Here is a 27,480-nt window from a genome sequence, read left to right on the forward strand (position 1 = left end):
CATTTTCACTTAATATAGTCTGGATAATAAAATGTGAGACTCTTAAAATATTTTATTTTTCCAATACCTTTGCTTGGGATTTAGTCAGAACCATTTTGCATTTCTCTACTTAAAAGTGATGGGTTCTCTTGATCTGTAAGAGGAGACTCCTGAGGAAAGGAATTTGTTGCTCAGAGGATCCCATTAGTTGTTAGTATTCAATATTATCTCTTTCTGTGTAGTCACTCCTTTTTATTTTTATTTATTTTTTCTCACTTTGAGAAAAGCTTCCACTATGTGTACTACAAGCTTTATTTGAACTCACTGTATAACCAACCTGGTCTCAAACTTCTGTGATCCTCCTGCACCATGCCCATCAGGACCACCACCTTTATCTTTGAAAACTATGCTGTATTCATCAAGGCTTCCAGAAGCCTCTCTCTGTGTGTATTTTCTGCATTCCCTCGGGCCTGCAATATTGAATAATGTCTGGAGTCTGCTTCCTCCTGCCCTCCTCCCATCCATCCTCAGTATCTGAAACTCTCTTTTGTTTGTTTGTTTGTGGTGTGTGTGTGTAGGATCTTTAGATAGGATCAGACATTTCAGGAAGTACTTGTCTCTTATTTCCCATCAGACTCTTCAGCTTCCAAGTGTTCGAATTACCTTTTTCGGTTTAAGAGTTTCCAGTCTTTCTGACTGCAGTGGCTCCAGTCCTTTTCCCCACGAGCGGAGCGTGGTTTATCATCGAGCACACGTGGGGATGAATGAAGCTCTGGCTGCAATCCACAGAGCCCCCATGGTGGGCCTCCCCTGTAACACACCCTGTGCTTTCCTAGCTCAGACTCCGTGCCTCGATGTTCTCCAGTCTGTTTCTCTTCCTGCTGAAGTAAGGTACATTTTTATGAGGTTGAAATCTGTGTAATGGGAAAGAAAGGTGTCATCTGAAGAGTGCTGTCCGTGGCATTAGGTACTTTCACAGCGCTGTGCAGTCATTGCCGTCCACCTTCAGAACCTTTCTCCAGACTGAGGCTTCACATCCATTATCGAAAACTCCACATTGCCCCCCCTCCCTTCTAAGAATTTATTCATTCTAGGTACCCTGCAAATCTGGAATCACAGATACTGCTCTTTTTACCTGGCATATTTAACTTATAGTATCTTTAAGGTCCCTCCATGTTGAAGCATATATCGGAATTTCATTCTCTTTCACAGCTAAATAATGCTGCTATCTGCTGGCGGCACACTGTACTTCTCCACTGGCCTGTTGGGGGGTCTCCCTGTGGACTCTGTCAGAATGCAGCTGTGCATACTGGTGTGGAACATCTGCTTGAGTACTTCATTTGGGTTCTTTGATGTGTCTATTTAGATTTTCCGAATCATATAATTGCACGTTTAACATTTTGAGGAACTTTTCTGCGGTTTCCCACAGCCATATCTGTATCAATTTAGGCTGTAGCAGGAATGTACCGGGTTCTAATATCAACATGAGTCCAGTCCAGTAAGTACGAGGTACTCTCTTGTGATTTCGATTTGGTTTCCTAATTATCCGTGATTTTAAGCATCTTTTATTATATATATATATATATATCTTCCACTTGTACCAATCTGGAGAGAGGTCTAGTCAAGTTGTCTCCTTTCCCTGTTTGTGTGTGTGTGTGTGTGTTTGGGTGTGGATGTGGAGGGGTGTGTGGGTGCTGGTATACGCGTGCAGGTTACCTATATGTGGAGGTCAGAGGGCAACCTTGGATGTTTGTCCTCAGGTGCCTTGTACTTTTTTATGTGACACAATTTCTTTTATTGGCCTGGAATCTTACCGTGTAGGCCAGAGTAGCTGGCCTGCAATCACCCAGGGATTTGCTTGAATCTCCCTCCTTTCTCGCCATCACTGAGCATAGAGATGTGTTACAGTCATGCTGGCTTTTCATGTAGATTCTGGTCATTTTTTATTTTTTTCCATTTATTTATTAATTTCTTTACAGCCTGATCCAGCTCCTTCCTTCCCTCCCCTCCCTGATCCCACCCTCATACCCCTCTCCCTCCACCCCTCCTCTCCATTTTCTCAGAGAAGGGGAGGCCCTAAGAGGTATCAACCCACCCAGGTCCCTCAAGTCCTATCAGGGCTAAGTGCATCCTCTCCCACTGGGCCTTACAAGGCAGCCCTATTTTTAACTTATTCATTTGTTTGTTCTTTCTTTCCATCCTTTCTTCCTTTTTTCCTTCCTTCCTTCCTTCCTTCCCTCCTTCCTTCCTTCCTTCCTATTTCTCCTTTTCTTCCTTTCTTTCCTCTTAATTGCTAAGTTATAAGAATTCTTTATATTTTTTTCATATTAAATAGAAAAATATATGATTTCAAAAATCAAATTTTCTCCCATTTCTTATTCTAGAGCAAGGAAGATCCTTTCTAGAATGATGTCAAGTAGTGAAGAACTCATTAATTCAAGCTTAACTGCTCTTCCTATTCAAAACTCAGAACAAAAACTAGACACTGATATTAATAAGGTAATATGTGCCTTAAAAACATTAACATTAACACAAATTTTGATATAAGATGGATAGCAAGTTTCCTAATTAAAAATTCAATTAGATTGTTTGCCATATACACATACTCACATCCATCCATCCATGCACACACCCACACATGCCTTCTCCCACTGTAAAAAGCTGTAATTGTGCCTATCCAATTTCCCACTGATAATTAATTTCACATTTTATTTATTTACTTTTTGACATGTAAATATAGTTACAGTTTATAATCCTGCTTAAACTTTATTTTCGCACACTAACTGTCCTGTAATGTTTTGCTCTTGTCTTGTGGACGTATTTGCCAAGTCAGATATTAAGTAGAAGTAAAGCAGAGATAACTCTGAAGAAAAGGTATGCACCAATATTTGAGGTAAACCTCTGTTTGAGAGTTCCCAGCGACAGTGCCTCTTCTGAGGACATTGAAGAGAACAGTCAGAGGATGGAGCAGCACCGCGATGAGTCTGTGGTATATGAGGATCTGGAACTGTCAGAAAACAGAAAGAGAACCTCTGCTGACAGCCTGGTCATGAAATACAGTCAGCCGAGCCAGTTTGGCATGCTCCTCAAGCAAATCCTATCCGGTAGGGAGGGGGCGGCAGGCAGGATGCCGACAGCTGGCAATAATTAGACGGGGGGGGGGGAAGCCTTGACATTTACACCTTGTCAGTTTATATGGTATCGTGTTCTTACGCGGTAAGGGGAGCAACGCTAGAACACGAGCCACGTGCTGTTGGTGGCACATGTGAGTCATGGTACCGGTTTCCCCTGGAGCCCTGGGTTCTACCTTGTCAGGATGAGCAGCGCCTGGAATGGTTCCAAAAGTGCAGACGCTTGAGTGGGGTGCCACTCGGCGGGAGGGGGTTCGCCTGGCAGGTGTGAGGCCCCGACTGATCACCCAGATTCACCAAAAGGGAAAAGAGCGCAGTCTGCTACTCCACCCAGACCTCCTTTCTCAGCGTCAGAGTCTGGGGTCCACTGTTGGAATGCTGGCTTCAGCCAGTCTCTATGATTGACTCTCAGGATATTTAGAAAATACTAATATATATTAAGTTGTTTAGCATTTCATTAACATTTCATTAACATTAGCATAAAATGTTAATCAACTTTTGCTTTCTCATTCTTTCAATGAATTGTAGAAGACTCAGGGCTCCACCTTGATTCTGTGTATGAACCCACTGGTGAGAAGTAAGTACGAGCCAGCTCCTCATAAGTAGCTGTATTTTGGTTGACACTGCATTCGCTTGAATATACTCTTATTTATTGTTTTTACTCAGATTTTCTGAATTTCCAACAAACCTCTTTCTGCAACCCAACAGACTGGACTTTTCAGAACAATTCCAAAATATGATAGCAACTATAGAAAAATACATAAGTAAGTATTTGGAAGGCTAATATCTTCTTTGGCAATCTTCTAAAAATTTATGTGTGCTCTGACTCAGGGATATATATGGCAGATATAAATAAGAGATCTTGAATTTCGGTGTTTAAGATGAAGCAATATTAATTTAGAATTATTTGAAGGTGAGTGTGTCTGTGTGTATGTATGGTGTTAGAGTTTTCTAAAGGGTGAGAACTTACAGAATGAGTCTATATACATATACACAAACACACATACACACAAGTACACATGTATTTGTACATATTCATATACGTGTGCGTTGTCTGATTAATCCAGATGGTTACCTTTAGGTGGAAAGGCCTAGAACTCAGCAGTTGTTCAGTCCAAGAAACTGGATGTCTTAATAGTCTCAGCCAACTGCTGGAGCCCATGGAGGCCCCAGGGAGCTGCTGGTCTTCAGGCTATGTTGGAAGCAGGTTCTGATACCAGCGAAGGAATGTTTCAGCAACAGGATAGGTGAGCTTGCCAGCCAGAGTGAGGGCAAGCGGGCAAAAAGCAAAAGCTTCCTCCTTTAATGTTCCTTTACGTGGGCTGCCAGCAGGAGGTGTGACCCAGATTTAGGGTGAGTCTTCCCAGCTCAAATGATCTAATCAAGGAAATCTAAAATCACAGGATTCCATATAGAATACTCGGAGTATTATATACATGTAGTCAAGCTGACGCCAAGATTAGGTTTCACACATATAAAGAGAATGGGTAAACAGGACTGAACTAAGGCTAGTTGGGTGGAGACATGTCCAGTAATGCCCTGAGGGGAAGAACTAGTCTTATTGCATTCCTTTCCTGCCCACTAGAGATAAAGTTGCTAGGCAGCTGGCCCATCCCCCTAGGGAGGGACACCAGATCATTAATGGTTTGGGGACCTTCCTATAGCCAATCTATTCAAAATGCAACATCCCTTTTGCATTTTGACCAATAGATGCTTTCTAGGCAGGAATCACCCCTGCTTTGGGCATGCTGGGAGGGACCAGAATCTTTAAATGACCCAACTAACCTGAGCAGGAGGTTCTCAACTCTCACAGCTTCGGGGGTTTCCGTGGTGGGGGGTGTCAGCCTGAGCTGCAGCTTGTAATAATTTGTAATTAAAAAATCCTCATGTGTTTTGCAATGAGAGAGAGAGAGAGAGAGAGAATGCATAAAATGTAAGAATTGGGAAAGCAACTCAAGGCTTGAGTCATTTTAATTTTATGCCATAGCATTAAAAAGATGTTGTTTTTATCTTAAATAAATTTTAAATGATTTTTTTTCCAGCTTTATGTATATAATCTGAGATTATATGACAGTGACTACTACCTTGGCCAAAGAATTTATTCATTTCTTACAAATAGTTTTAGAAAAAAATCAAGCTAGTGAGACACTTGGCAACTCAGTTGGCAGGTGACAGGTTGCTGAGTTCAGCCAACAGTGGATCTGCCTCACCTGCGATTAACTACTTATCTGTAGAAATAACAGACTTGCATGACTCTCTCCTGATGCTTCTTGAAGTTAGTGTGGGGAGATGAATTATAGAGAAGTAGCTCCTTAATCAGTCTCGGTGTAAATAGATTCCTTTGCCACTTAGATTTTCTTTCTTTCTTTATTTTTCTTTATCTTTCTTTCTTTCATTTTTAGATTTCTGTTTCTTGGGTTAAAACATCTGATCACTTCCATGTCTTTTTTCTCAATATAAAATGTTTTTGTCATGTGATTTTTTTTTAAATTTTTCATTAACAAATAACTTGAGACTTCCGTGAAAGTCATAAGCATAGTAGAACATTATTGTATGCCCTTTATATGCTCTTTCTTCCCAGGCTGTGGTCATGAAAACTGCATAAGCAATAGTGTAATGGTGCTAATGAAGTGAAAGAATTGATGTGGACTCTGTGCTGTTTCATTGATGTCCATTTCCTCTTCCAGGAACCAGAGTCACACATTGCAGTTAGTGACCCTTGAATCTTCCAATATATGGAGATTTTTCTTGTGTTTTGTGACCCTAAGGTTTTTTTTTTTTGTTTTTTGTTTTTTTTTTTTAATGTACTAGTTACCCCATATAGTGTACATCAGTTCTGGTTGTTAGCTGTTGTCCCGTGATGTGTCTGAGGTGATACATTTGGGGACAGATATTGTAGCCTTCGCTCCCTGTCTCGGTTCAGTAGCACCTGAGGTCACACATCTTGTTGCTAGCAGTGCTACTCGGATGCTTTTGACTGAGGGAGCCCTGGGGGAGCTTGGAAGAGAGTACAAATAATCATGCTTCTGCTGTAAGACATGTCCATTAGCTTTAGCGTTTGCCAGTGGGAAATCCTGCCCCAGTCAACTGTGGCAACAGCAGTTTCTGTTCCTCTAATTCCTCACATGTTTGTCACCAGGGATTCTTCCATAAGGAATAGTTGTCCCCCCCCTTTCTGTTTTTAAATTATTATTGTTTATAAATACAGACTTACATATCTACAGTATAGATTAATTGTATTGAATTCTTAGATTGTATTTTCAGTATAGCAGTATACTTTATATATGAAGCTTTCTGAGTTTTCCTAACCTTTGCCAATGTTGTATTGTCGGCCTTTAAAAAGTTCCCTCATTCATTTCAATAAGGAGGCAGTAATACTGCATTTTGGTAATTTCTGTTTCACTAGGAATTGATAAATGGTTGTGTTTCCTTTGAGTTCTCTGTCTGTCTGTTTTGTCAAATGCTTAAAGAGCTTTGATGAAGTTCTACTTGCAGCTGTGTGTGAGAAGTCCTGTGAGTGTTCTACTCAAATTTGTTATTTCCTTTAACAGTTGTAAGCATTTCTGTCTTTTGCCTTAGCTTCTCATTATCTTTACTAGAGCTGAGTCACCTGATTTTATAAACTCCAACACATCAGTTGGTTTCTACCATGCCTTATGCTTTTGGGTTTTTGTGGGGGTTTTGTTGTTGTTGTTGTTGTTTTTATCTAGGACTTTCTTAATTTAGGGTCACATTATTTTCTCCTGGAAAAACACAGAGTTCAACTCTGTTTTAGATGTAGGCTTCATCTTGAGATAACTTGTGTAAGCTAAAAAGTATATGTCAGAGTTTCTTTTCTTATTTGGGGGTGAAGGGAGGGGCCCACAGACATCTAAACTGTCAATTCCTTCCCAGTAGAAACTTTGTGGTTGTCATTGTGGAGTCTCCACATGGAAGACAGGATTCTCAGGTTCTATTTCTAGCATGGATCCTCCTACCACAACAACTCATTTATGACAGTCCCATCTGTTTATAATGCTAAATGTTAATGTAAACATTTAACATTATGCTCTGTATATGCCTATAAATCCTCCATCAATACTGAATGATGTCTGCTCATTGTTATTCAGCATCAGTTTTTAACAGGCCCAGATAATGTGACTAATTTTAAAGCATTGCTTCCGAGAGACTTCTGGAAATCCTAACTTTTCAATCCTGTGTTCCAGCCACCATCATTCCTCTTCACCAAGATCCTCGCCTGTTTACCTTTATTAGTTTGGTTTCAGTTCTGGATTTATCTACTCAGAGAGAAAGTGTAATCAAATATAAAAAGCACACCCGATGGCCGGATCACCATATCCTTTTTGAAACAGATAATGACTACCAAAACAACGTAAGTTTCAAGATAGCGTTCCTGGAAGTGGTTGGTAAGGGTGCAGAGCCCCACTGTGATTATTACATGAACCTGATGTATTGAAAACTTGATGGCAATGGGAGAATCATCCCAGTTTATTTCTACATTTGTCTTCCCCATGGTCTCTGATCTCGACTTACCATAGACACTGTAGAAATGAGTTTTCCTCCCTGTCATTCTTTTATAACATTGGATTGCCAGTATGTTGGCTTGCCACTCACCAGCCTTTCCTTTTTGTCCAAGTTCACAGTAGAATATAATTACCTCAGCTTGTGTCTAGATTCTGCCTTATCCAGATGAACTGTGTCTTTAAGAATTAAAATGATGATGTCATAAACACGTAGGACTGGTTTGCTCTGATCCTACATTAAGAGCAGATACTTTAAAATAGGACACCAAGCCATGAAATAGATGGTTAGTTTCTTTAGAACGTAGTTCAGAATAACATCTTGATTACAAAGTGAAATATCTGAGCAAGCTTTGCATAAAGTCAAGTGTTATCTGCATTTATTTGTCTTGTTTCCAACTTATTTCAACATTTAATTCCAGCTCTAAACAGAATGAATTGTACAAAGACTGTCATTCAACAGAAACTATCATCTTGCTGAATTGTACATTTCCACTCTTATGAAAAATTTTTTTGAATAATGTTTCGTTCCCAGATTGAATGTGCTGACTATTGTAATGTTTTCATTTGCAGATTGTGACTCTGCTGGCTATTATTGGTAATTCAATGGGCCTGGTTAGCGATTACAGCCACAAGTTTCTAAAATTCTGTCACATGGTAGAAAAGGCCAAAGTCATGATTATGAGATTGCCATTTATGGGGAACTTAACAGCAGCTGAGTTTAAAAGTATAATACAGAAGTTCAGAAGCTACCTGAAACAGATGGTGACTATGGCTATTGAGAAGCGCCTGGGAATCTTCTGCGTAAAAAGTTTGGATTATCAATTAGCATGCTTACCATATGTTGATAACGTCATGCAGATGAGCTATGACCTGATACGGTCTTCAATTGAGGGAAAAAACACAAATCTATTTGAAGTAAGTCTTTAATTTTTCCTTTCATAAGATTTCAGATCAGATTGTAACTATAAGATATACAGTCAGAACATACACATAAGTATCATCCCCAGAAAGTTTCAAAGTACTGTGATTACATTTGCTTTTGTTTTCGATCTTTATTTTTGTGTATGAGCATTCATGTATGTGAATGTGACACGTATGTGTGCTATGACGAGTATGTGTGGAAGTCAGAGGACGACTTGAGGTGTTAGGGCTCGTCTTCCCCTTGTTTGAGATCGAGTCTCTTGTTTGTGTAGCATAATGCAGGCTCAAGGCACTTGCTCTGACCCTAGGAGCACACATGCGTGCTACTGTGTCTGGTTTTGCATAGTTGATGGAGATCCAGACTTTGGTCCTCCTGCTTGCATGGTAAGTGCCGTACCCAGCTCAGTCATCTCCCCAACACTTGTAGTTGTTATTAAATATCACTTTTGTGGGAACTTCGTGTGATCACATTGAAGGCTGTGTCCCGTGTCACTTTCCATCTACTGCTTTGTCTTTGTGACATCCATCACTATCTGACATTCTTTTAGATGTTTGTTTATCATGTCCTCAGTTAGGACCCTGAGACCCGCTATGCTGTGGAGCAGCTGCAATAAATCTTGGAATGAGTACTCTTTGTTTGTAGTATGAATGAGTACTCTTTGTTTGTAGTATGTAGTCTGGCTGTCTTTAGGGGCAGTTCTCTTATGGGGCAATGTCTAAGCCTACAAGCAATTGAAGCTTCTGAGGAAAACTGTGACTATATGAACATTTGGGAGCACCTTAAATTGAAGTTTCTGGGACAAACATGGGTGATGGTAGGCTAGTCATTGTCTGTACCAAACATCCTCAGTAGCATCTTAGACCTACTTAAGGATTGGAATTTATGATAACAGTTACCATTTTCTCCTTCATTTGGCCAGACTACTAATACTTCTTAAACCTAAAGTTACATGCTAGCCATTGACTATGCCTCTGAAATAAAATGGTGTGATGATAGCATCATTCTTGAACATACAGAGTCTAATGTAACATAAAATCTTTTCAGAAGTAGCTAAAATAGCCTGTGTGGACCAAGAATAATTCTCAAGAAAAATGTTAATTACCAAAGGAGAAGTACTATGGGTGTGAAAGCTGGAAGGACACTGCAGGCAAATGTTAGTTTAGATTTATTTACATATGATCAGGGGCTGGAGAGATGGCTCAGAGGTTAAGAGCACTGCCTGCCCTTCCAGAAGTCCTGAGTTCAATTCCCAGCAACCACATGGTGGCTCACAACCATCCATAAATGGGATGTGGTGCCCTCTTCTGGCCTGCAGTGTACATGCAGGCAGAACATTGTAAACATAAATAAAAAATAAATAAATAAATAAATATGACCGCCCTCACCCCCCCCCTTGCACATGTGCAAAAGAACTGTGGCCTACACAGGTTAGAACTAATTTCTCTGTCAGATAGTAGGAATAACCACATAGTCCTTGAGAATACTTGCTGCTTCAATGTCACTGTGCCTTCCCCTAAGCATGTCTGACATCAGATCCTTCTAGGCAGGGCAGAATAAGGCAACATGCCCATTACGGGGCTAGGAAATTGGGCAATAAAATGTATTCGTAGATCTTTTTTCCTAAGCGTTTCCCCCATACTGTCTTGTATCTTAACTTGTAATCATTCATTCCCTAAAAATAATGTTTTTATTAATTCTTTGAGAATCCCATGCAACCTATTTGAGTCATAGTCACCTCCTTCCCCAGTTTCCCCAGGTTGAACCCTCACCAGTTTGTGCTCTCTTTCTCCCTCTTCTTTAAATCAATCAAGTCCAGTCTGCGCTGCCCAGCTATTTTGGGAGGTAGAGTCTACTCTGGAGTGTAATTGAGCTACCATGGGTCAAACCATCAAAAACAAAACAAAACCCTGACTCTCTTTCTCCCAGACGCTGTCAAATGTCAATAGCTTTCTAGTTAGGGGCAGGACCTCCTGTCTGGCTCCACTTTCCATGTGGGATTTTGTCTGACTTGCGCTCGTGCAGGTTTTGTGCATTCTGTTACAATCACTGTTTGCTCGCATGTGCAGCTCTCCTGTTGTACCTAGAAAACATTATTTCTCTGAAGTCATAGAACCAACATTCTCCCCTCTTCTCTTAAGAATCTCTGAACTGCAAATCTGGGCCCAGGGGTCCCTGCAGAGACCGATACACCCACCAAGGACCGTGTGTGGGAGGGCCTAGACCCCCTGCTCAGATGTAGCTAATAGGTAGCTCACTAGTAAGTGGAGCAGGAGCTGTCTCTGATATGGACTCTGATGCACGCTCTTTGATCACCTCCCCTGATGGGGTGGCCGAGCCAGACCACAGAGGAAGAGGATGCAGGCAATCCCAATGAGACTTGATGGGCTGGGGTCAGATGGTGGGAGAGGAAGGCTCAAAAAAATAAAAATAAAAGTTACCAAGTTAAAAAAGAAAAAAAGAAAAAGAATCCCAGAGCTTTAGAAGGAAGGGTGTATACAGATATCCCATTTAGGTCTAGGCATTCCACAATTTTTTATCCTTTACACCTTGACCAGTGTGGGTCTCTGTTAATTGTCATCTATTGCAAGAAGAAGTTTACGATCACTGATTCATAATTCTGTAACCTCCCTACCATACATCCGATCTTAGACTAGTCTGATACTCAGTTCCTGGTTTGCAAAGGACAGAAAAATAACACCAAGTTAGCAAATACTCTCTCAATAAAATGGGACCATGTCCTGGAGAATCTGGACGATAAATGGTCAGAATGACTATTCCAGCCTTACTCTTGTAGTCTCCACTACACTTATTTCTCTAAAGTTATTCATAAAATATTTCAGCCTTACAACATTTATGTCACACATGAAATGCAGCCGAGCACTTTCTGCTAATGGCAGAAGGACTTGATTGCCTCATTGCTCTAGCATTTCACAAATACTTAGAATTACGTCCAGTTTGTATGTTTTTTTTTTCCTGAAATTACATTTATAGAAGTCAGAATTCTGAGATAGAAACAGTGGTTTCCTAAAATGGTAAAATGATTGCATACAACAGCATTGGCATATTGGTAATTCCAGATTTTAGAGTCCTCACTGTGCCAGCTGGAAACTGAGCCTGTAGAAGTCGAAGAATTTGTGGAGCATTTTAATTTTCTGAATGATATTTCCTCGAATATACCTCAATTAGAAAACGACTTCTCCGTAATTTCTGAGCTGTATTCTGTGGTGAGGTATTACCAGATCGATATTTCAGAAGAGCAGGTTGCCATCTACAGAATCCTCTTCATGAAGTTTAACCATCTGAAAACAGCAATACGGTTAATCATCAAAAACAAAGAGATCACCCTAACGAAATTCAGGAACAGTTTGGAAGCATATATCATTGGACTACGAGTAGATGCACGTAATTTAAAAGATAAAGTAAGTGCCTTTTAAATTTTTTAATATTTTTATAGTTTTATATTTTAAAAAAACTATCTTAGTCTCATGTAATACTGTACACCTTGGTATTCTCTGATTTTCTATGGAATCATGGCTAAATAATTCAAACAAACTTACTTACCTTGTGTAGTACTTTGAATGAGAAATGTCCCCCATTTGAACCCTTGGTGTCCCCAATTGGAGGCACTGTTTGGGGAGATCAAGAAGGTATGTCTTGCTGGAGGAAGTCTGTCACGGGGATTGGGCTTTCAGAGTAGAGTGCCTCAGACTTCCCCTTTGCCCTCTCTGCCTCCTCCCTGAGTGCTAAGCTTTCTGCTCTGGCTGTAGGGCCTGATTTCTACAGCCATTGTTTCCCTGCTCTGATGGCTCTTTTGTCCCTCTGGAACTGTGAGCCAGAACAAAGCCATTGCTTCATTGCAGTATTTATCACAGCAGCAGATAAGTAGCCACAACACCACGAGGTTAGACCTTGATGATTTGTGAAGCTGAGCGGGACATAAGACCACACATCTCTTTTTGAGTAACCCCTACCAGAAATGTAGCACTGTCTTCATCTATGAATGTGGTGAAGAAGACAGCAAAGTTCTTCAACAACTGCATAAAAGGGATACACACATACACACAAAACTTTCCTCTAAAGTTGTCCTAGGCTTTTGAGTCAAGTGGTAATATTCCAATTTCATTCACTTTATCATGTCAAAAGGTGGGTTCTGTAGTAACGATGTTGCCAGTAAGACATGTTTGTGTTCTGAGCGGTCTGGCCTCTCAGGGTGTCTTCCTTATTGCCTGTAGATAAGAAGTCCCATTCTGCTCAATGCCAGTACTCCAGCGTCAACAGCCAAGGAGATGGTCGCGTCTTTCTCAGAAGAAGCTGCAATGTTGACTCAAAAAGTGAAAAAGTACTCACGCTACCAGGCCTACTATGATGACACCCATTCCCATATGTACTCCCTTAACATCGAAGAGATCACTCAGATTGTGTTGGCCGAGATCTCTGACATCGAGTGTGACCTGATGCTGAGAAAATTATTATGGGAGGCGCAAGAAGAGTGGGGGATACATTTCTGGAAATGGAGACGGTGCACTCTCGAAAACATCGATGTCGATATAGTGAAGAGAAATGTCTCCAACTGGCTGCATATAATCAACATCCTGGAAAAAGGTAAAGGCTGTGGGTGCGTCTCAGGGCTTCCTACCCACCAAAGGCAAAGCCGTCAGTCTTCTCCACCCAGCATCTGCAGAGACAGCCTGTTAAAGGCACTTAGGTAGAAACTAGCTGCTGAAGCAAGAAACAGCTTAAACCCTTGGCCAGGGGAAGTTATCTGTAATCCACAAGTAATCATGAACAGTTTTGTATCCTTGAAAGGTTGAGTTTCATGGGTAGAACTGCAGATGTTTCAGAATCAGCTCTGACTCCCAGCGTTTCAGCCTGAGGTGTTTTATGCTATGACCCTGCCTGCAGAATCTTTTCCTAAATTCTTTATAAGGAGTTTATAGTGTCCTTTGGGCAGTGGGGGAAACACCTGAAGGAATTCTCTGGCATTTCCCTGTGCTAATCACCAGTCACATTTGAGCTGCTGACATACTGCACAATCCACATTCTCTGTATTGACCCTCGCTAAGACTTTGTCTTTGCCTCTATCGGTCACTACACCTCAGCCTAGAAAACCCCTCTAGAAGAGCCATCTAAACATTTTATCTTGTTGGCTGTTGAATTGAATATTCTAAGGCAGTAGTCCAGAAGTAGAGTGGGTGCTTTTAATGATGAAGCCGGATGTTCAGTCTCTAGCACCAAATCAAATAGAGGAACAGATGTAACAGTAATAAGTTACATAATGAATGTCACTGTGACAGTGGAGCTCAGGCATATGCCTATAGTCCTAGCATGTAGGAGGCTGAGGCAGGAGGCTCACAAGTTCAAGGCCAGCGTGAATTACATGAGAACCTGTCTCAGAAAAGCACCATCTCAGCAAGAAAGCAAACAAGCAAAAGTCCACGCATGTGTGTATACACATATCACAATGTTTAGACTCACAGCTCTAACATACCACAAGTGTGCATACTCTTAGCATTTTGTCGTATGTTTCAGAGAACTATATATTAAGCAACAAGTAGGCAACATACTTTTTTTTTCTTAAACATGTTTATTTTTTAATTTTAATTAAAATACAATTACATAATTCCCCCTTCTAATATCTTCCCTTTAATCTCTCTCAAATGTGTGGCCTCTTTTTCTATGGTTATTACTGTCACATACATAAATATAACCTGCTCGGTCGATTTAATGTTGCTTGTATATACATAATCTCAGGGCTGACTGCTTTGTGTGATCTAACCCGTTAGAGGGCTCATCCCCGGAGAACACTAAGTTTCCCTCTCTCAGCATCCCTAAGTTGCCCATAAATCTTTGGTAAGCAGAGAGACCTGTGAGATTCCCCCTTCCATGCTAGCATCTCTCTCTCTCTCTCTCTCTCTCTCTCTCTCTCTCTCTCTCTCTCTCTCACACACACACACACACACAGTATGCATATACACTGGAAGCAGTCTGGGAAGCCTTTCTGATATTTACAGGTTTGCCTAAAATTGATATGGTGGGCCACCTCAAGCAATCAGTGGTAGACTTCAACCAAGAACTGCCAATCATCACGGCGCTGGGAAACCCGTGTCTCAAGCCACGGCACTGGGAGGCTCTGCAGCAGATCACTGGAAAGTCAACTGTTCTTGATAAAAACCTCTCAATTGAGAAACTTCTATCTCTCAAGGTAAATAGAGATAAGTAGACAAGGACATATTGACTCGTAAGGGGCAAGGAAACCTACGAGGAACTAAATTAGAAACCAGAGAGGTTAACAGCATATCTAGGACAGCAGGTTGTTGGTGACAGGATATTAGGTTTATTGGGAGGGAGCCGGCTTTCATTTCGCCTTTATTACTGAGGTGATTCGGGAACAGTAACACTGGCTTTTTTAGGTGACAAATGTCATTTGTTAACATGCTAGTTCTTATAGAGATTATATTTTATAGGAATAGAAATATCAAATGCACTGTAGCTTCTTTTACACAGAGTAAGAATATATTATGGACATGTTAGGATAGCCTTGCCAATAATGATATTTTGTTTTAAGTGCCAAATTAGCAACAGTTTGATTTCACACAAAGCTCTATTACACAGGGCTGTGGGTATGGCTTCATTTGTAGGGTCTCTGTTGCAACATCAACCTCATTAGTTCCCTGCACATTTTAAGAAAAGAGTTCAAGTCTTCCATTTTAGATGCTTTGGGAATGATTTGCTCCTCTGGATACTAGCTAATTTCTGCCTTTTAGATGTTTCCGTATGAAAAGAAAATAAACGAGATAGCAATCTCAGCAACTAATGAAGCTGCTCTTGAGAAGATGATGTTTAAGGTCATTGATCTCTGGAACACTTCCCCCTTGCACCTGGTTCTTCATCACTCAGAGGGCTACTCCATTCCAATCATCTCCTCCATTGACGACATTGTAGCTCAGTTGGAAGAATCCCAGGCCATCCTGGCTGTAATCAAAGGCTCTTCCTACCAGATCGCAATTAAGGTAAATGCTGTGGCAAAGATTTGGGAATGTTTTCATTTTCTTCCACCCATCAGTTTAACTTCGCTTTCTGCAAACTCATATTTGATTCTCAATTTTATGAATCTTTCATATGTTTATATAGAAGACAGAATATTTAATAGTGTGAACACCAAAAATAATTTTTATAGAAATACTCATTAATTGTTCTTGAGGAAATATCAAAATTTAATTTGGGTGGGAGATAAATTTATATATATAAATTTTATATATATATATAAAATACTCCCACAGTGGGGCTGAAGAGATGGCTCAGAGGTTAAGAGCACTGGCTGCTCTTCCAGAGGTCCTGAGATCAACTCCCAGCAACCAGATGGTGGCTCACAATCATCTATGATGAAATCTAGTGCCCTCTTCTGGCGTTCAGGTGTATGTGCAGACAGAACATTGTCTACATAATAAGAAATAAATCTTAAAAAAAATACTCCCACAAAATATGACTTGGAGCAGTTTCTCATAACTCATAACTTGCAGCCCTGCACCTGATAGTTTACATAAACTTAATTTTCAAACTTTAAAAAACTTAATCAGGTATGTACTGATAGACTCTTCATAACAAAATTTGTATAATTGGTGTACAGATATGTACCTCTATACAAATAGATTAGAGAGAGTTATAGAGAGGTCTGTGCTCAACAAATAGAATTCATATTATCTGTAAGTAGGTAAATGTTTGAGGAAAAGTATCATTTAGGTAGGCCTTAACAAGAAGATAATGTATTAACAAAAAGAGAAAAACCCAATGGATTATATTGTTAAAGAACATGTAATAAAATAATAAGTATAATCAAAAGAAAAAATAAGATTCACAAAAAATGAAAAATATCATTTAAAATGTTTAACTTTAGAAGTGAGAAGAAAGAAGGAAGTCACATATGTGGCCTGGCTGCAATTAGATAAAGCCTTGTGAAAACGCATGGCACACTAATGCCTTCATTAAAATAAAAAGCACAAGGTTGTAAATGAAGCCTATTAAATCTACCACTTGGGGAAGCAGAGGCAGTTGGACCTCTGCGAGTTCAAAGCCAGCCAGATCTACAAAGCTTGTTTCAGAACACCAAGGAGGGCTACACAATAAGACTCTTATCTTAAAAAAAATAATCAATGTCATTTATATTACATATTATATTACATATTATTACATATTACATATTATATAAATTTTACATATAATAGTACATATTATAAAACATATTGTATTACCTTAATACAATTTAGAAGTAAGTACAGAATAATAAGGAATGCTGGTAAATGTCAAAAGACAAATAGAAATGAGCTAAAAATAAGACTGAGGTACCAGTGAGGATGAGTTAATTGGCTGTCTTTTAAATGAGCAAATTTTTTTTATCAACAATTGACTTTTAACCAGTTTCTCACTATTTTTTAGTGTAATAGTTATTTTTTAAAAAGGTCTCTACAGTGGACTTCTCTGAATAAAGAAAACTGCTGGGTAGGATGGTGGCACACACCTCTCAATCCAGTCTTCTGGAGCCGAGGTAGGCAGAGCTCTGTGAGCTGGTGGCCAGCCTGATCTGCTTAGAGAATTTCAGGCCAGGCAGAACTTCATAGGAAGAGTCTGTCTCTTACTCCTTTCTTCTCTCCCTCGTTCTCTTCGTCCCTTCCTCCCTCTCTACCCCACGCCCACACACTCTATCATTCCTGATATAAAACCTCTCTAGGTGTCATTGCTAGCCTTTTGTTTTTGACAAATCAGGTTATAGGACAATGTTAGGACAGCTTCATTTGTGTAAACTCTAAAAGATATTATATGTAAATATGTATACAAGAACAGAAAGACATAAGGGATTGAAATAGCATGCCTACCAAACACCTGGCTATTGCTTCATGACAGGACTTGTTGAATGGATCATTCATATTAATTTTATAATCTGCTTGTGGTACTTGAATTAATTTTATGTATGTGTGCAAATCTTAAGAAAATATTTTTCACATAATGTATGAGAAAACTGGTTGAACGGGACATCTGAAAACTGAATAGAGTCAGAAATATTTTCATTTATGTCATTCTTTATCAGTAGTTTTTTGTCAACAATTACTGATTGCCTCGCCTCGGTTTCTATTATGTGATTCCTACCCAGCAATTTCATGTGTTTTGATTGTTGTGTGTGGATTCCACCCCCACCCCCATTTGTAGGATCTTGTGAGTGAATGGAATCAAAACCTAACCCTCTTCTCTTATACCATTGATGAATGGATGAACTGTCAAAGAAATTGGCTTAATCTTGAACCAGTCTTTCATTCTTTAGAAATGCAAAGGTAAGAAAAAGAAAAACATATACCATGTATGTGTGGGTGGAAATAAAATACATAGAAAGATTTAACTTCTGTGATCTTCCAGAAATGATCTCTTCAATGAATGAACAGCAGCTGTCACGTGACTGTGAAATGTCACCTGTGGGTCATGTGTTTGAATATTTGATCTCAACTTATTTGCGTTATTCAGGAAATGAGGGAACCTTTAGGAGATATGCAGCCTTGTAGGAGGAAATGGCTCCTTGAGTGTGAGCCTTGAGGTTTCCTAGCACATGGAACTTCCTGTTTGTTCTCAGCTGCCTCACTGTGGATGCAATGTAAGCAGCTGGCCTCCTGCTCCAGTTGCCATACCTTCCCATGCTGGTGAAATATAGCACACACACAGTGTAGGCCAAAATAAACCCTTCCTTCCTTAATTGCTTCTAGTCACACATTTTGTCACAGGAGTAGGAAAAGTGACTACAGCATCATGATGCATGTAGGAATGAATCCGTTAGACCACTATTATTTTCTCATTCATAGACTGTTACAAGAATCATCTTACTTTTCAAAACTTAATTCCCTTAATTGCTAATATAAAGCTATATATATTTAAAAAAATACATCAGAGCATTACAATTCTTAAGCCATAGTATCATGTATCTCCTTGGTTCTGGAAGATTTGTACGGGTTTTGACATGAATGGTAAATATGCTTTCTAGTGGCATTCATACATAAATGAGAATTTCTCCCTTTGCACCAGATAGAATAGAGGGACTTAGCATTTGATAAACATTCCATTTTCCCCCTTCATCCACAGCTCTCGAAAATAATTGGCTTCTGGTTTCCTAAGGTGCTTAGTCTTGAGAGTGCTCAAATGGAGACAAATGAGTTATGCAGGCAGAATTTAAAGTCTAGGAAGCCATTCAGAAATCAGTAGGGAGTAGAGGCACATGCAGGTTGAAGGCCCTTTACAGTTGAGAAGACCTTGGGCATGGGTTAATTTCTCTGAACTCTATGTTAGGGACAAAGGTGAGCTGCTAGGCGTTGCAGGTGAGAACTGTCTGTGCAGAAGTACTGCTTTACAGGGAACAGTGTTTAACTTTGTTCCATGTCTATAGCTCTTGTCGTACAGATGCTCCGTGTATGGTTGTTCTGACAGCCTTCAGAGGTAAACCCATACACCTGAGGGGTGGACCCTTTATGGTTACCACAACTTTAACCTTGAAATTCAGTCTTTAAAACTACTTCTTACTAAAGATGTTTTCTTCTATTATTATTATTATTAATAAAGAGACTAGATGGCGGTTCTTCTACCAGATTTGCTGACCTAGGAAAGGAGTCTTTATTTGGGAGATGTTGGAGCTCCTTTACAGCATGTCTACAGCAGGGAAAAGATGGAATCAGTAATAAGTCTGTAACTAATGAAGGATGAGTCCCAGTAGCAATGCCAGAGAACCAGAGAGTCATCCTAGTGGGGCCCTTCTCCTAAACGTTCTACCACTCCCTATAGCCAGAGGCTGGGGACACACTGGCTGTCAGGAGACATTCAAGATCCAGACTGTAGTATCTCTATGACACAGAAAGCTTTTATTTATTTTATATAAAATTTTAATGTATCTATTTTCTATTATACATTAAGTAAAATCTTGATAAATGAAAATTGTATGTTTAATCTGTCCTGTTTTTTTCTTGGAATATATACTATTTTTACAAAATAGATTAAATGTCCAACCAAGTAAAGCAAAGCTTGTCAAAATTGTCTTATAAATGAAACAATTTTATAGATTTTAGTTATAACATTTTAAAAATTATTTACATTTAATTTTATTTTCTAAAGACAACTGACAGCAGAAACAAAGCTTTTCTCCCAGGTGCTTTCCATGTGGAGAGAAATAATGTCTCGAGTACTGAACAAACTAAACGCGTTGCATATAACTGTCACTACAGGCATCCTTGAAATTCTGAAAACTTGCAATGAGCATCTTGAAACCATTAAGAAAAGTCTTGAGGTAAGCTATGGCACCCAAGGACAGCAGTACTGTGAGAACTGCAGAAACTGCCACCAAGGTAGCATTTCCTCTCTGCCGTCCCAGCCGGCAGCTTTTCTAACTCTCACTTCCATTTGTTGTTGTTTGATGAAAATGATATCAAAAGAGTAAATTAAAAAAAGAAAGAAAGAAAGAAAAACCAAAAGAAGAAGAAAATTGGTGGACTAGTTAACCCTGGCACGGAAGGCCAAGCTTTTCCGCATACCCACACTTCCTTTAAATTTAAGCAAGCTTTGTACTGACTTGGAAGGTACATCTAAAGTGCCGGCTGACACACAGAGAGTGCCTAATGCTTTGCGGAAGGCTAATAACGGCGTTCCTAGCCCTGCCACCATTGAGCGGATAAGTGGTGCAGCAGAGGCTCTAACAGGATGCCTTGAGAGTGGTGAGCCAGCCAGCCAGCCAGCAGCAGGTAATCCAGAACAGGGCAGGGAGTCGGAGAAGCTCCCATGGAAGCACATTCTGCTCATGCTGAAGACCTAGTGCTTACAGGACACATGCATAGACATCTTAGGCTGGTCCTCAGGCACAACCCCATGTCCATGGCTTTATGTCTCATGGTTCTCTTTACGCGCAGTCAACTCAGATCTAAAGATATTACGTGAGAAATTGTAGAAAGGATTGACAAGTCTTAAATCGTGAACTGCCTAAGCGGTGATGAAATCTCACGCCGTTCTATTCATTGTCCAATGGATCTGCCTTGTACATAGTAAACATATCCTCTGCCTGCACGGTAAACAGTTCATGCCTCCCTCACTTATTAGATCAACTGCCATAGTTTCACTACGCTCGCTGCCTCCCAGACAGCTCCTCAAGGTTCCAGGCTTCTAGAAGGGTCTTTCCTACAGATAAGAGTGGCTTCTATATGTGGGGTCTCGGCAGAGAGTTGTGGTCCCAACCGAAGAGCAAGTGGTTGTGTATCAAACAACACAGAAGTATCATGGGTAAAGAGGAATGATAAACTAGAACTGATAGGTGTCAAAATTAAGGAGTGGAATGTGGGGGAGGGGGGCAAAGGGAAATATAAGGTCACTAAGGGATGGAAAAAAACTAAATTGCAGAAGTAAAAGGTGGGCTTTGGGAGTCCCCTGTAACATAAAGACTGCCATGCTTCCAAAAGATGGGGTAGGGGCCCAGGGGCGCATGTGTGGCAGAGCAGCACTCTTCCCAGTGGTGCTCTGTTCACTCACTTCTGTTTTCCATCCCCTCTGTTTTAGTTTTACCTTACTAAGTAGTTTAGCTCTCATGGAGTGCGGGTTACAATTTAGCCCGGAACTAGCGTGCCTGCTGTACCATTAAGGCTGTAGGTAAAGTAAGGATGTGATTCCTACTAGATTGGACATTTGTTCCCAACTTCATTTCTTTTGGCTTTGGACAGGAATTCCTTGAAATTAAAAGAATGATTTTCCCGAGATTTTACTTTCTCAGCAATGCTGAACTTCTTGATATACTAGCCATCAGCAGAAATCCTCAGGCGGTGCAGGTAAGAGCGTGCTCTCGCAGTCTGACTCTGTCGGGGCTCCCTGTATGAGTGACACGTGTGCTCTGGTTTTCAGCGTCATCTTGTGAAATGTTTTGAAAACATAAGACACCTGCTGCTGTGGAGACAGGAAATCGGCCCTCCTGCCGTGAAGGTGCTCATCTCTGCCGAGGGAGAAGGCCTAGTGCTGCCCAAGTACGAGGACCGCGCTGCCACCAAACGCTTAGACCCTGTAGAGCCCCTGTCCCAACGTCCCTGCCTTGAAACCTCAACACTAGACAGTTTGCTAAGTAAACTGTCTCCTCAAAGATAATATCCTTATGTGAACATGGGCCCCCTCAGCGCCTCACCACAGTGAGCTAGTGGCTCACCTTCACTTTACCTTAAAGTTGAAGCAAAGAAAGCCTCCAGCCCTGGGCACTAATTCACAGTTGGTCTTGTCCCATGTGAAGCTGACTTTTCAGATAAGACAAAAATCTGCTGTCTGGGGGTTGTTGGTGTTGTTCTGACCCGGGTTTCACCGTGGTGGGCTCCCAGGCAAATGCAACAAGCCAAGGCTCTCTGTCTCCCTGACCCCGTTTACCAGCCTCAGCTGTCCCACCTCCAGCAATCGGCTCCTGACACAAGCTTTAATGAGAAAAACAGTGCTGTGCCCAGGCCTTCCTACCCAGCAAAGCCCCTAGCCCACTATAGCTATGTTTAAAAAAATCATGAAAAATCCAAAAATACCTTAGGATATAATTTATCTCTTGTGAATTCATATTTTATTTGGAATCTAATTATTGTGTATGCCTAGTTTTGATACCAGAATTCTCTAAACTTACATATTTTTCTGCACGGTTTTCTAAGTGAAAAATCAATTAAAACCAGAAGGTGCAGTGTTATAGTTCTTTGCCCCATAAGGAATATGTGTATTGAGGAATATTCATAATAGTGTGGTAATTTTTGTAATTTTTGTAACAAATTATAGGAAAATCCGTGTGAGAGCTGCTGTAGAACAGTGGATGGTAAATGTAGAAAAAAGCATGTTTGATGTGCTAAAGAAGTAAGTACAGCGTTTAAATCCTGGGAAAAAAAAGTATATTATATACTGTGGGGGTTGTAACTTGGATAGGTACCAGTATAAGTAAAATGGAGAAACACACAGAGTGGATTCTAAGAGAGCATGACGTATGAGTGATGGAAAACCTCATTGCTTCTGAAGTGCATAGAGCCATGACGACGGCTCTGTTCGGGTGTTGCACAGGCTCACCGGCGCCAAGCGCCAGCTAACACCTGAGCGCACAGAAAGCCCGCAGGCTCACTACTTTGTGTTTCTGTTGCGCTTTGACTCCCTCAAGTCGTTGGCTCAGTTTAGAGCTGGAGGTTAGAGGCATGCTGGAGACAGAATGGGACCTTGTACACACTAGGGCAAGTGTTGTCTGAGGTCAGCCCTTGCTTAGAATATTCAGTATTCTTTTTGTCTATTATTGCCATCGACTTACAGGGAAGAAAGTATCCCAGAGTATCAACTTTTAAAACTAATTTGACTAGAACAGTTATATTACATTTAAAATTTTTTATTAAAACTTTTTTCATACAATATATTATTTTATTAACTAATTAATTTACTTTATATCCCAATAGGAACTTCCTCTCCCTCCTCTTCTCCCAGTCCCTCCCTCTCAACTTCCTTCCCCCCTCGGCCCCCCTCCCTTTCTCCTCATGGCATGAGACTCAAGTTGGTTTAGGCATTGGTTGGCCATTCCCTCACTTTCTGCTCCCTCTTTATCCCTGCACTTCTATAGGCAGTAAAAATTGTGGGTCAGAGGTTTTGTGGCTGGGTGGGTATCCCCATCCCTCCTTTGGAAGTCTAAGTCTAACCTGGTTACAGGAGGTCAATGTTTCATGTTCCATATCCCGATTACTAGGAATCCCAGCAAGGGTCACCCTCATAGAATCTCAGGAATTTCAGCTTGCTCCAGAGACACCCCGCCCACTGATTCCATTTCCCTCTTCCCCCATCCTCCCACACTTGATCCCTCCTCTTCCCCTTCTTACACCTCTCCCACCCAACCCCCTATCTCCAGCCACCCTAGATGTCTGTTCTCTTTTCCCTTCTGAGTTGAGTTTAAGCATCCTCTCTTGGGCCCTCCTTGTTACATAGCTTCTTTGGGTCTGTGGATTGCAGCCTGGTTATCCTGTACTTTATGGCTAACATCCACTTATAAGTGAGTATACACCATCTGTGTCTTTCTGGGTCTGGGTTATCTCACTCAGGATGAGCTTTTCTAGTTCCGTCCATTTGCCTGCAAATTGCCTGATGCCGTTGTTTTTAATAGCTTAATAGTATTTCATTGTGTAAATGTGTACCACATTTTCTTTATCCATTCTTTGGTTGAGGAACAGCTAGGTTGTTTCTAACTTCTGGCTATTACAAATAATGCTGCTATGAACACATTTGAGCAAGTATCCCCATGCTATGACAGAGCATCTTTTGGGTATATGCCCGTGAGTGGTATAGCTGGGTCGTGAGATAGAACTATACCCAATTTTCTGAGAAATTCCCAGATTAATTTCCAAAGTGGTTGTACAAGTTTGCAGTTCCCACCTTGATCCACATTCTCAGCAGCGTGTTGCTGGCACGTGAGTTTTTGGTCTTAGCCTTTCTAACAGGTGTAAGATAGAATCTCAGAGTTGTTGTATTTCCCTGATGACTAAGAATGTTGAACATTTCTTTAAATGCTTCTTGGCCATTAAAGATTCCTCTGTTGAGAATTCTGCTTACCCCATTTTTAAAATTGGGTTGTTTAATTTGTTGGTGTCTAATTTCTTGAGTTCTTTATATATTTTGGATATTAGCCCTCTGTTGGATGTAGGGATGGTGAAGATCTTTTCTCATTCTGTTTGTTGCCACTTTGTCTTTTTGACGGTGTCTTTTGCCTTACAGAAGCTTTTCAGTTTCATGAAGTCCTGTTTATTAATTGTTGATCTTAGTGACAGAGCTTTTGGTGTTTGGTTCAGGAAGTTGTCTCCTGTGCCAGTGTGTTCAAGGCTATTCCTCATTTTTTTCTTCTATCAGATTTAGTATTATCTGGTTTTATGTTGAGGACTTAGATTTGAGTTTTCTACAGGGTCATAGATATAAACCTATTTGTATTCTTCTAGATGCACACATCCAGTTAGATTAGCATCATTTGTTAAAGATGCTTGCCTTGTTCCATTGAATAGTTTTGGCCTCTTGTCAAAAATCAAGTGTCCATGGGTGTATGTCTTTACTTCTGGCTCTTTGATTCAATTCCATTGATCAACCTGTCTGTTTTTATGCCAATACCATAGGGTCGTCGTCTTCTTCTTCTTCTTCTTCTTCTTCTTCTTCTTCTTCTTCTTCTTCTTCTTCTTCTTCTTCTTCTTCTTCTTCCTATTGCTCTGTAGAATAGCTTTTATTGTACAGGATTGTTTTAGTTATCCTGGGTTTTTGTTTTTCTATATGAAGTTGAAAATTTTTCTTTCAAGGTCTATAAAAAATTGTGTTGAATTTTTATGAGAATTAATTACACTGAATCTGTAGATTGCTTTTGGTAAGATGTCCATTGTTGCTAATTTCCGTCTTCTGATACTTTTTTCTTTCTTCAAAGACTTGGCCTTCTTGTCATACAGGTCTTTCATTTGCTTGGTTCGAGTGACACCAAGATACTTTATATAATTTGTGGCTATTGAGAAGGGTGTAGTTTCCCTAATTTCTTTCTCAGCCCATTTGTTATTTATATACAAGAGGAGTACAGATTTTTTTTAAAGTAACTTTGTATTCAGCCACTTTGCTGAAGCTGTTTATCAGCTGTAAGAGTTCTCTGGTAAAAATTTTGGGAGTCACTTATGCATAGTATCATACCATCTGTAAATAGCAATATTTTGACTTTTTCTTTTCCAGTTTGTATCCCTTTAATCTCCTTTAGTTGTCTTATTGCTCTAGCTAAGACATCAAGTACTATATTGAAAAGATATGGAAAGAGTGGGCAGCCTTGTCTTATCCCAGTTTTAGTGGAATTTTGTTAAGTTTTTCTCCATTTAATTTGATGTTGGCTTTTGGCTTGCTGTGTATTGCCTTTATTGTGTTTAAGTATATCCCTTGTAGCCCTGATCTCTCCAATACTTTTGTCATAAAGGAGTATTGGATTTTGTCAAAGGCTTTTTCAGCATCTAATGAGATGATCATGTGGTTTCTTTTTCCTTTCAGTTTTTTTCTTTATATGGTAGATTACATTGATGGATTTGCACCCCTGGGATGAAGCCTACTTAATCATGGTGGATGATGTTCTTGGATTTGGTTTGCAAGTATTTTATTATTTTCATCAATGTTCATAAGGGAAATTAGTCTGAAATTGTACACAGAAGGTTACTGTGTAATTTAAATGCAGATTTCTTTCTTTAGATGTATTTATTATTTATACAGTATTCTGCCTGCATGTGTACCAGCAGACCATAAGAGGGCACCAGATCACATTATAGATGGTTGTGAGCCACCATGTGGTTGCTGGCAATTGAACTCAGGACCTTTGGAAGAACACCCAGTGCTCTTAACCTCTGAGCCATCTCTCCAGCCCCAAATACTGATTTCTGTACCCCCATCCCCACCATATCTGGTTGCAATTCTTGTTCTGAGAATCTTCTCTCAGTGTTGTGTAAACACTGCTCCCTAGTTGTCCCCTGATATGCCAATAAAGCAAGTTTATAGCCAATCACTGAGCAGGGAAGATAATAGGGCTAGAGTTCCTGCCAGCCAGGAGAGGAGAAATTAGAGGAGGAAGTAGGGGATTCAGCTACAGGCAGATATCCAGGAGACATCAGGAAAGAGGAGCGAGAAGAAGAAAGCCATAAAGTGGAAGAACCTCTGGGATCTATGCTGAGGGAAAGCCAGACTAGAAGAGATGGTTTAAAACTGCTCAGGCTTTGCACTGTATACCTTTATAAACAATAACAGTCTCAATTATGTGGGTGATAGCTGGCTTAAGAGAATAACTGAGAAATAAGCACAATTTTATAAAAATAACTTTAACATGAAATTCTCTTTATTTGTTGGATCTTTGTGTAGTTTAGGTATCAGACTGTGGTCTTATGAAATGATTTTGACAGTGTTCACTCTGTTTTTATTTTGTGTAGTAGTTTGAGGAATATTGGTATTAGGTATTCTTTGAAAGACTGGTAGAATTTTGTACTAAAACCATCAGGTCGTGAGGTTTTTTTTGTTTTTTTGTTTTGTTTTGTTTTGTTTTGTTTTTGTCTGCTTCTAATTCCTTAGGGTTAACAGGTATGTTTAAATTGTGTACCTGATCTTGATTTAATTTTGGTAAGTGGTATCTATCAAGAAAATAATTAATTTCATTTCGATTTTACAATTCTGTGGGCTATAGGCTTTTGAAGTAAGACCTAAGGATTCTTTGGATTTCTTCAGTGTCTATTATGTCTACTTTTCATTTCTGATTTTGTTAATTTGGATATTGTCTCTCTGCCTTTTAGTTAGTTTGGCTAAGGGTTTCTCTATCTTGTTGATTTTCTCAAAGAACCACCTCTTGGTTTCATTGATTCTTTGTATTGTTCTATTTGTTTTTAATTTATTGATTTTCATTACTCCCAAGTTTGATTACTCCTCTGTGTGTTTTTACTTCTTTTTGTTCTAGAGCTTTCAGGTGTACTGTTAAGTTGCTGGTATGAAAACTCTCCGAGTTCTTTATGGAGGTACCTAGTGCTAACTTTCCTCTTAGCACTGCCTTCATTGTGTCCCATAAGTATGAGTATGTTATGCCTTCACTTTTCATTGAATTCTACAAAGTCTTTATTTCTTTATTTCTTCCCCAACCTCATGGTCATTAAGTAGAGTTGTTCAGTTTCTATGAGTTTGTAGGCTTTCTGTTGTTTCTGTTGTTGTTGAAGTTGAGCTTTAATCCATGCTTGTCTGATAAGACACAAGGAGTTATTTCAGGTTTCTTGTATCTGTGGATGCTTGCTTTGTGACCAAGTGTATGGTCAGTTTTAGAGAAGGTTCAACGACGTGCTGAGGAGAAGGTATATTCTTTTGTGTTTGGGTAAATGTTCTGTAAATATCTGTTAGGTCCATT

General features: G+C 39.9%; 1 protein-coding gene across 1 annotated transcript in view; it reads left to right on the forward strand.

Moving 5' to 3' along the window:
- Dnah14 (dynein axonemal heavy chain 14) overlaps positions 1–27,480 on the forward strand; it is a 242,443-nt gene that overhangs the window by 62,280 nt on the left and 152,683 nt on the right. Inside the window, exons 12-27 of the mRNA XM_060365100.1 lie at positions 682–870; positions 2,364–2,478; positions 2,813–3,083; positions 3,639–3,687; positions 3,777–3,874; positions 7,316–7,482; positions 8,204–8,548; positions 11,633–11,974; positions 12,788–13,157; positions 14,567–14,757; positions 15,320–15,565; positions 17,757–17,878; positions 19,695–19,866; positions 21,284–21,388; positions 21,462–21,580; positions 22,356–22,430. Of these exons, the coding sequence (XP_060221083.1) occupies positions 682–870; positions 2,364–2,478; positions 2,813–3,083; positions 3,639–3,687; positions 3,777–3,874; positions 7,316–7,482; positions 8,204–8,548; positions 11,633–11,974; positions 12,788–13,157; positions 14,567–14,757; positions 15,320–15,565; positions 17,757–17,878; positions 19,695–19,866; positions 21,284–21,388; positions 21,462–21,580; positions 22,356–22,430 (2,976 nt within the window). The remainder of the gene's footprint in view (positions 1–681; positions 871–2,363; positions 2,479–2,812; positions 3,084–3,638; positions 3,688–3,776; positions 3,875–7,315; positions 7,483–8,203; positions 8,549–11,632; positions 11,975–12,787; positions 13,158–14,566; positions 14,758–15,319; positions 15,566–17,756; positions 17,879–19,694; positions 19,867–21,283; positions 21,389–21,461; positions 21,581–22,355; positions 22,431–27,480) is intronic.

Source organism: Meriones unguiculatus, chromosome 11, assembly GCF_030254825.1.
Source record: "Meriones unguiculatus strain TT.TT164.6M chromosome 11, Bangor_MerUng_6.1, whole genome shotgun sequence".
Lineage (NCBI taxonomy): Eukaryota > Metazoa > Chordata > Mammalia > Rodentia > Muridae > Meriones > Meriones unguiculatus.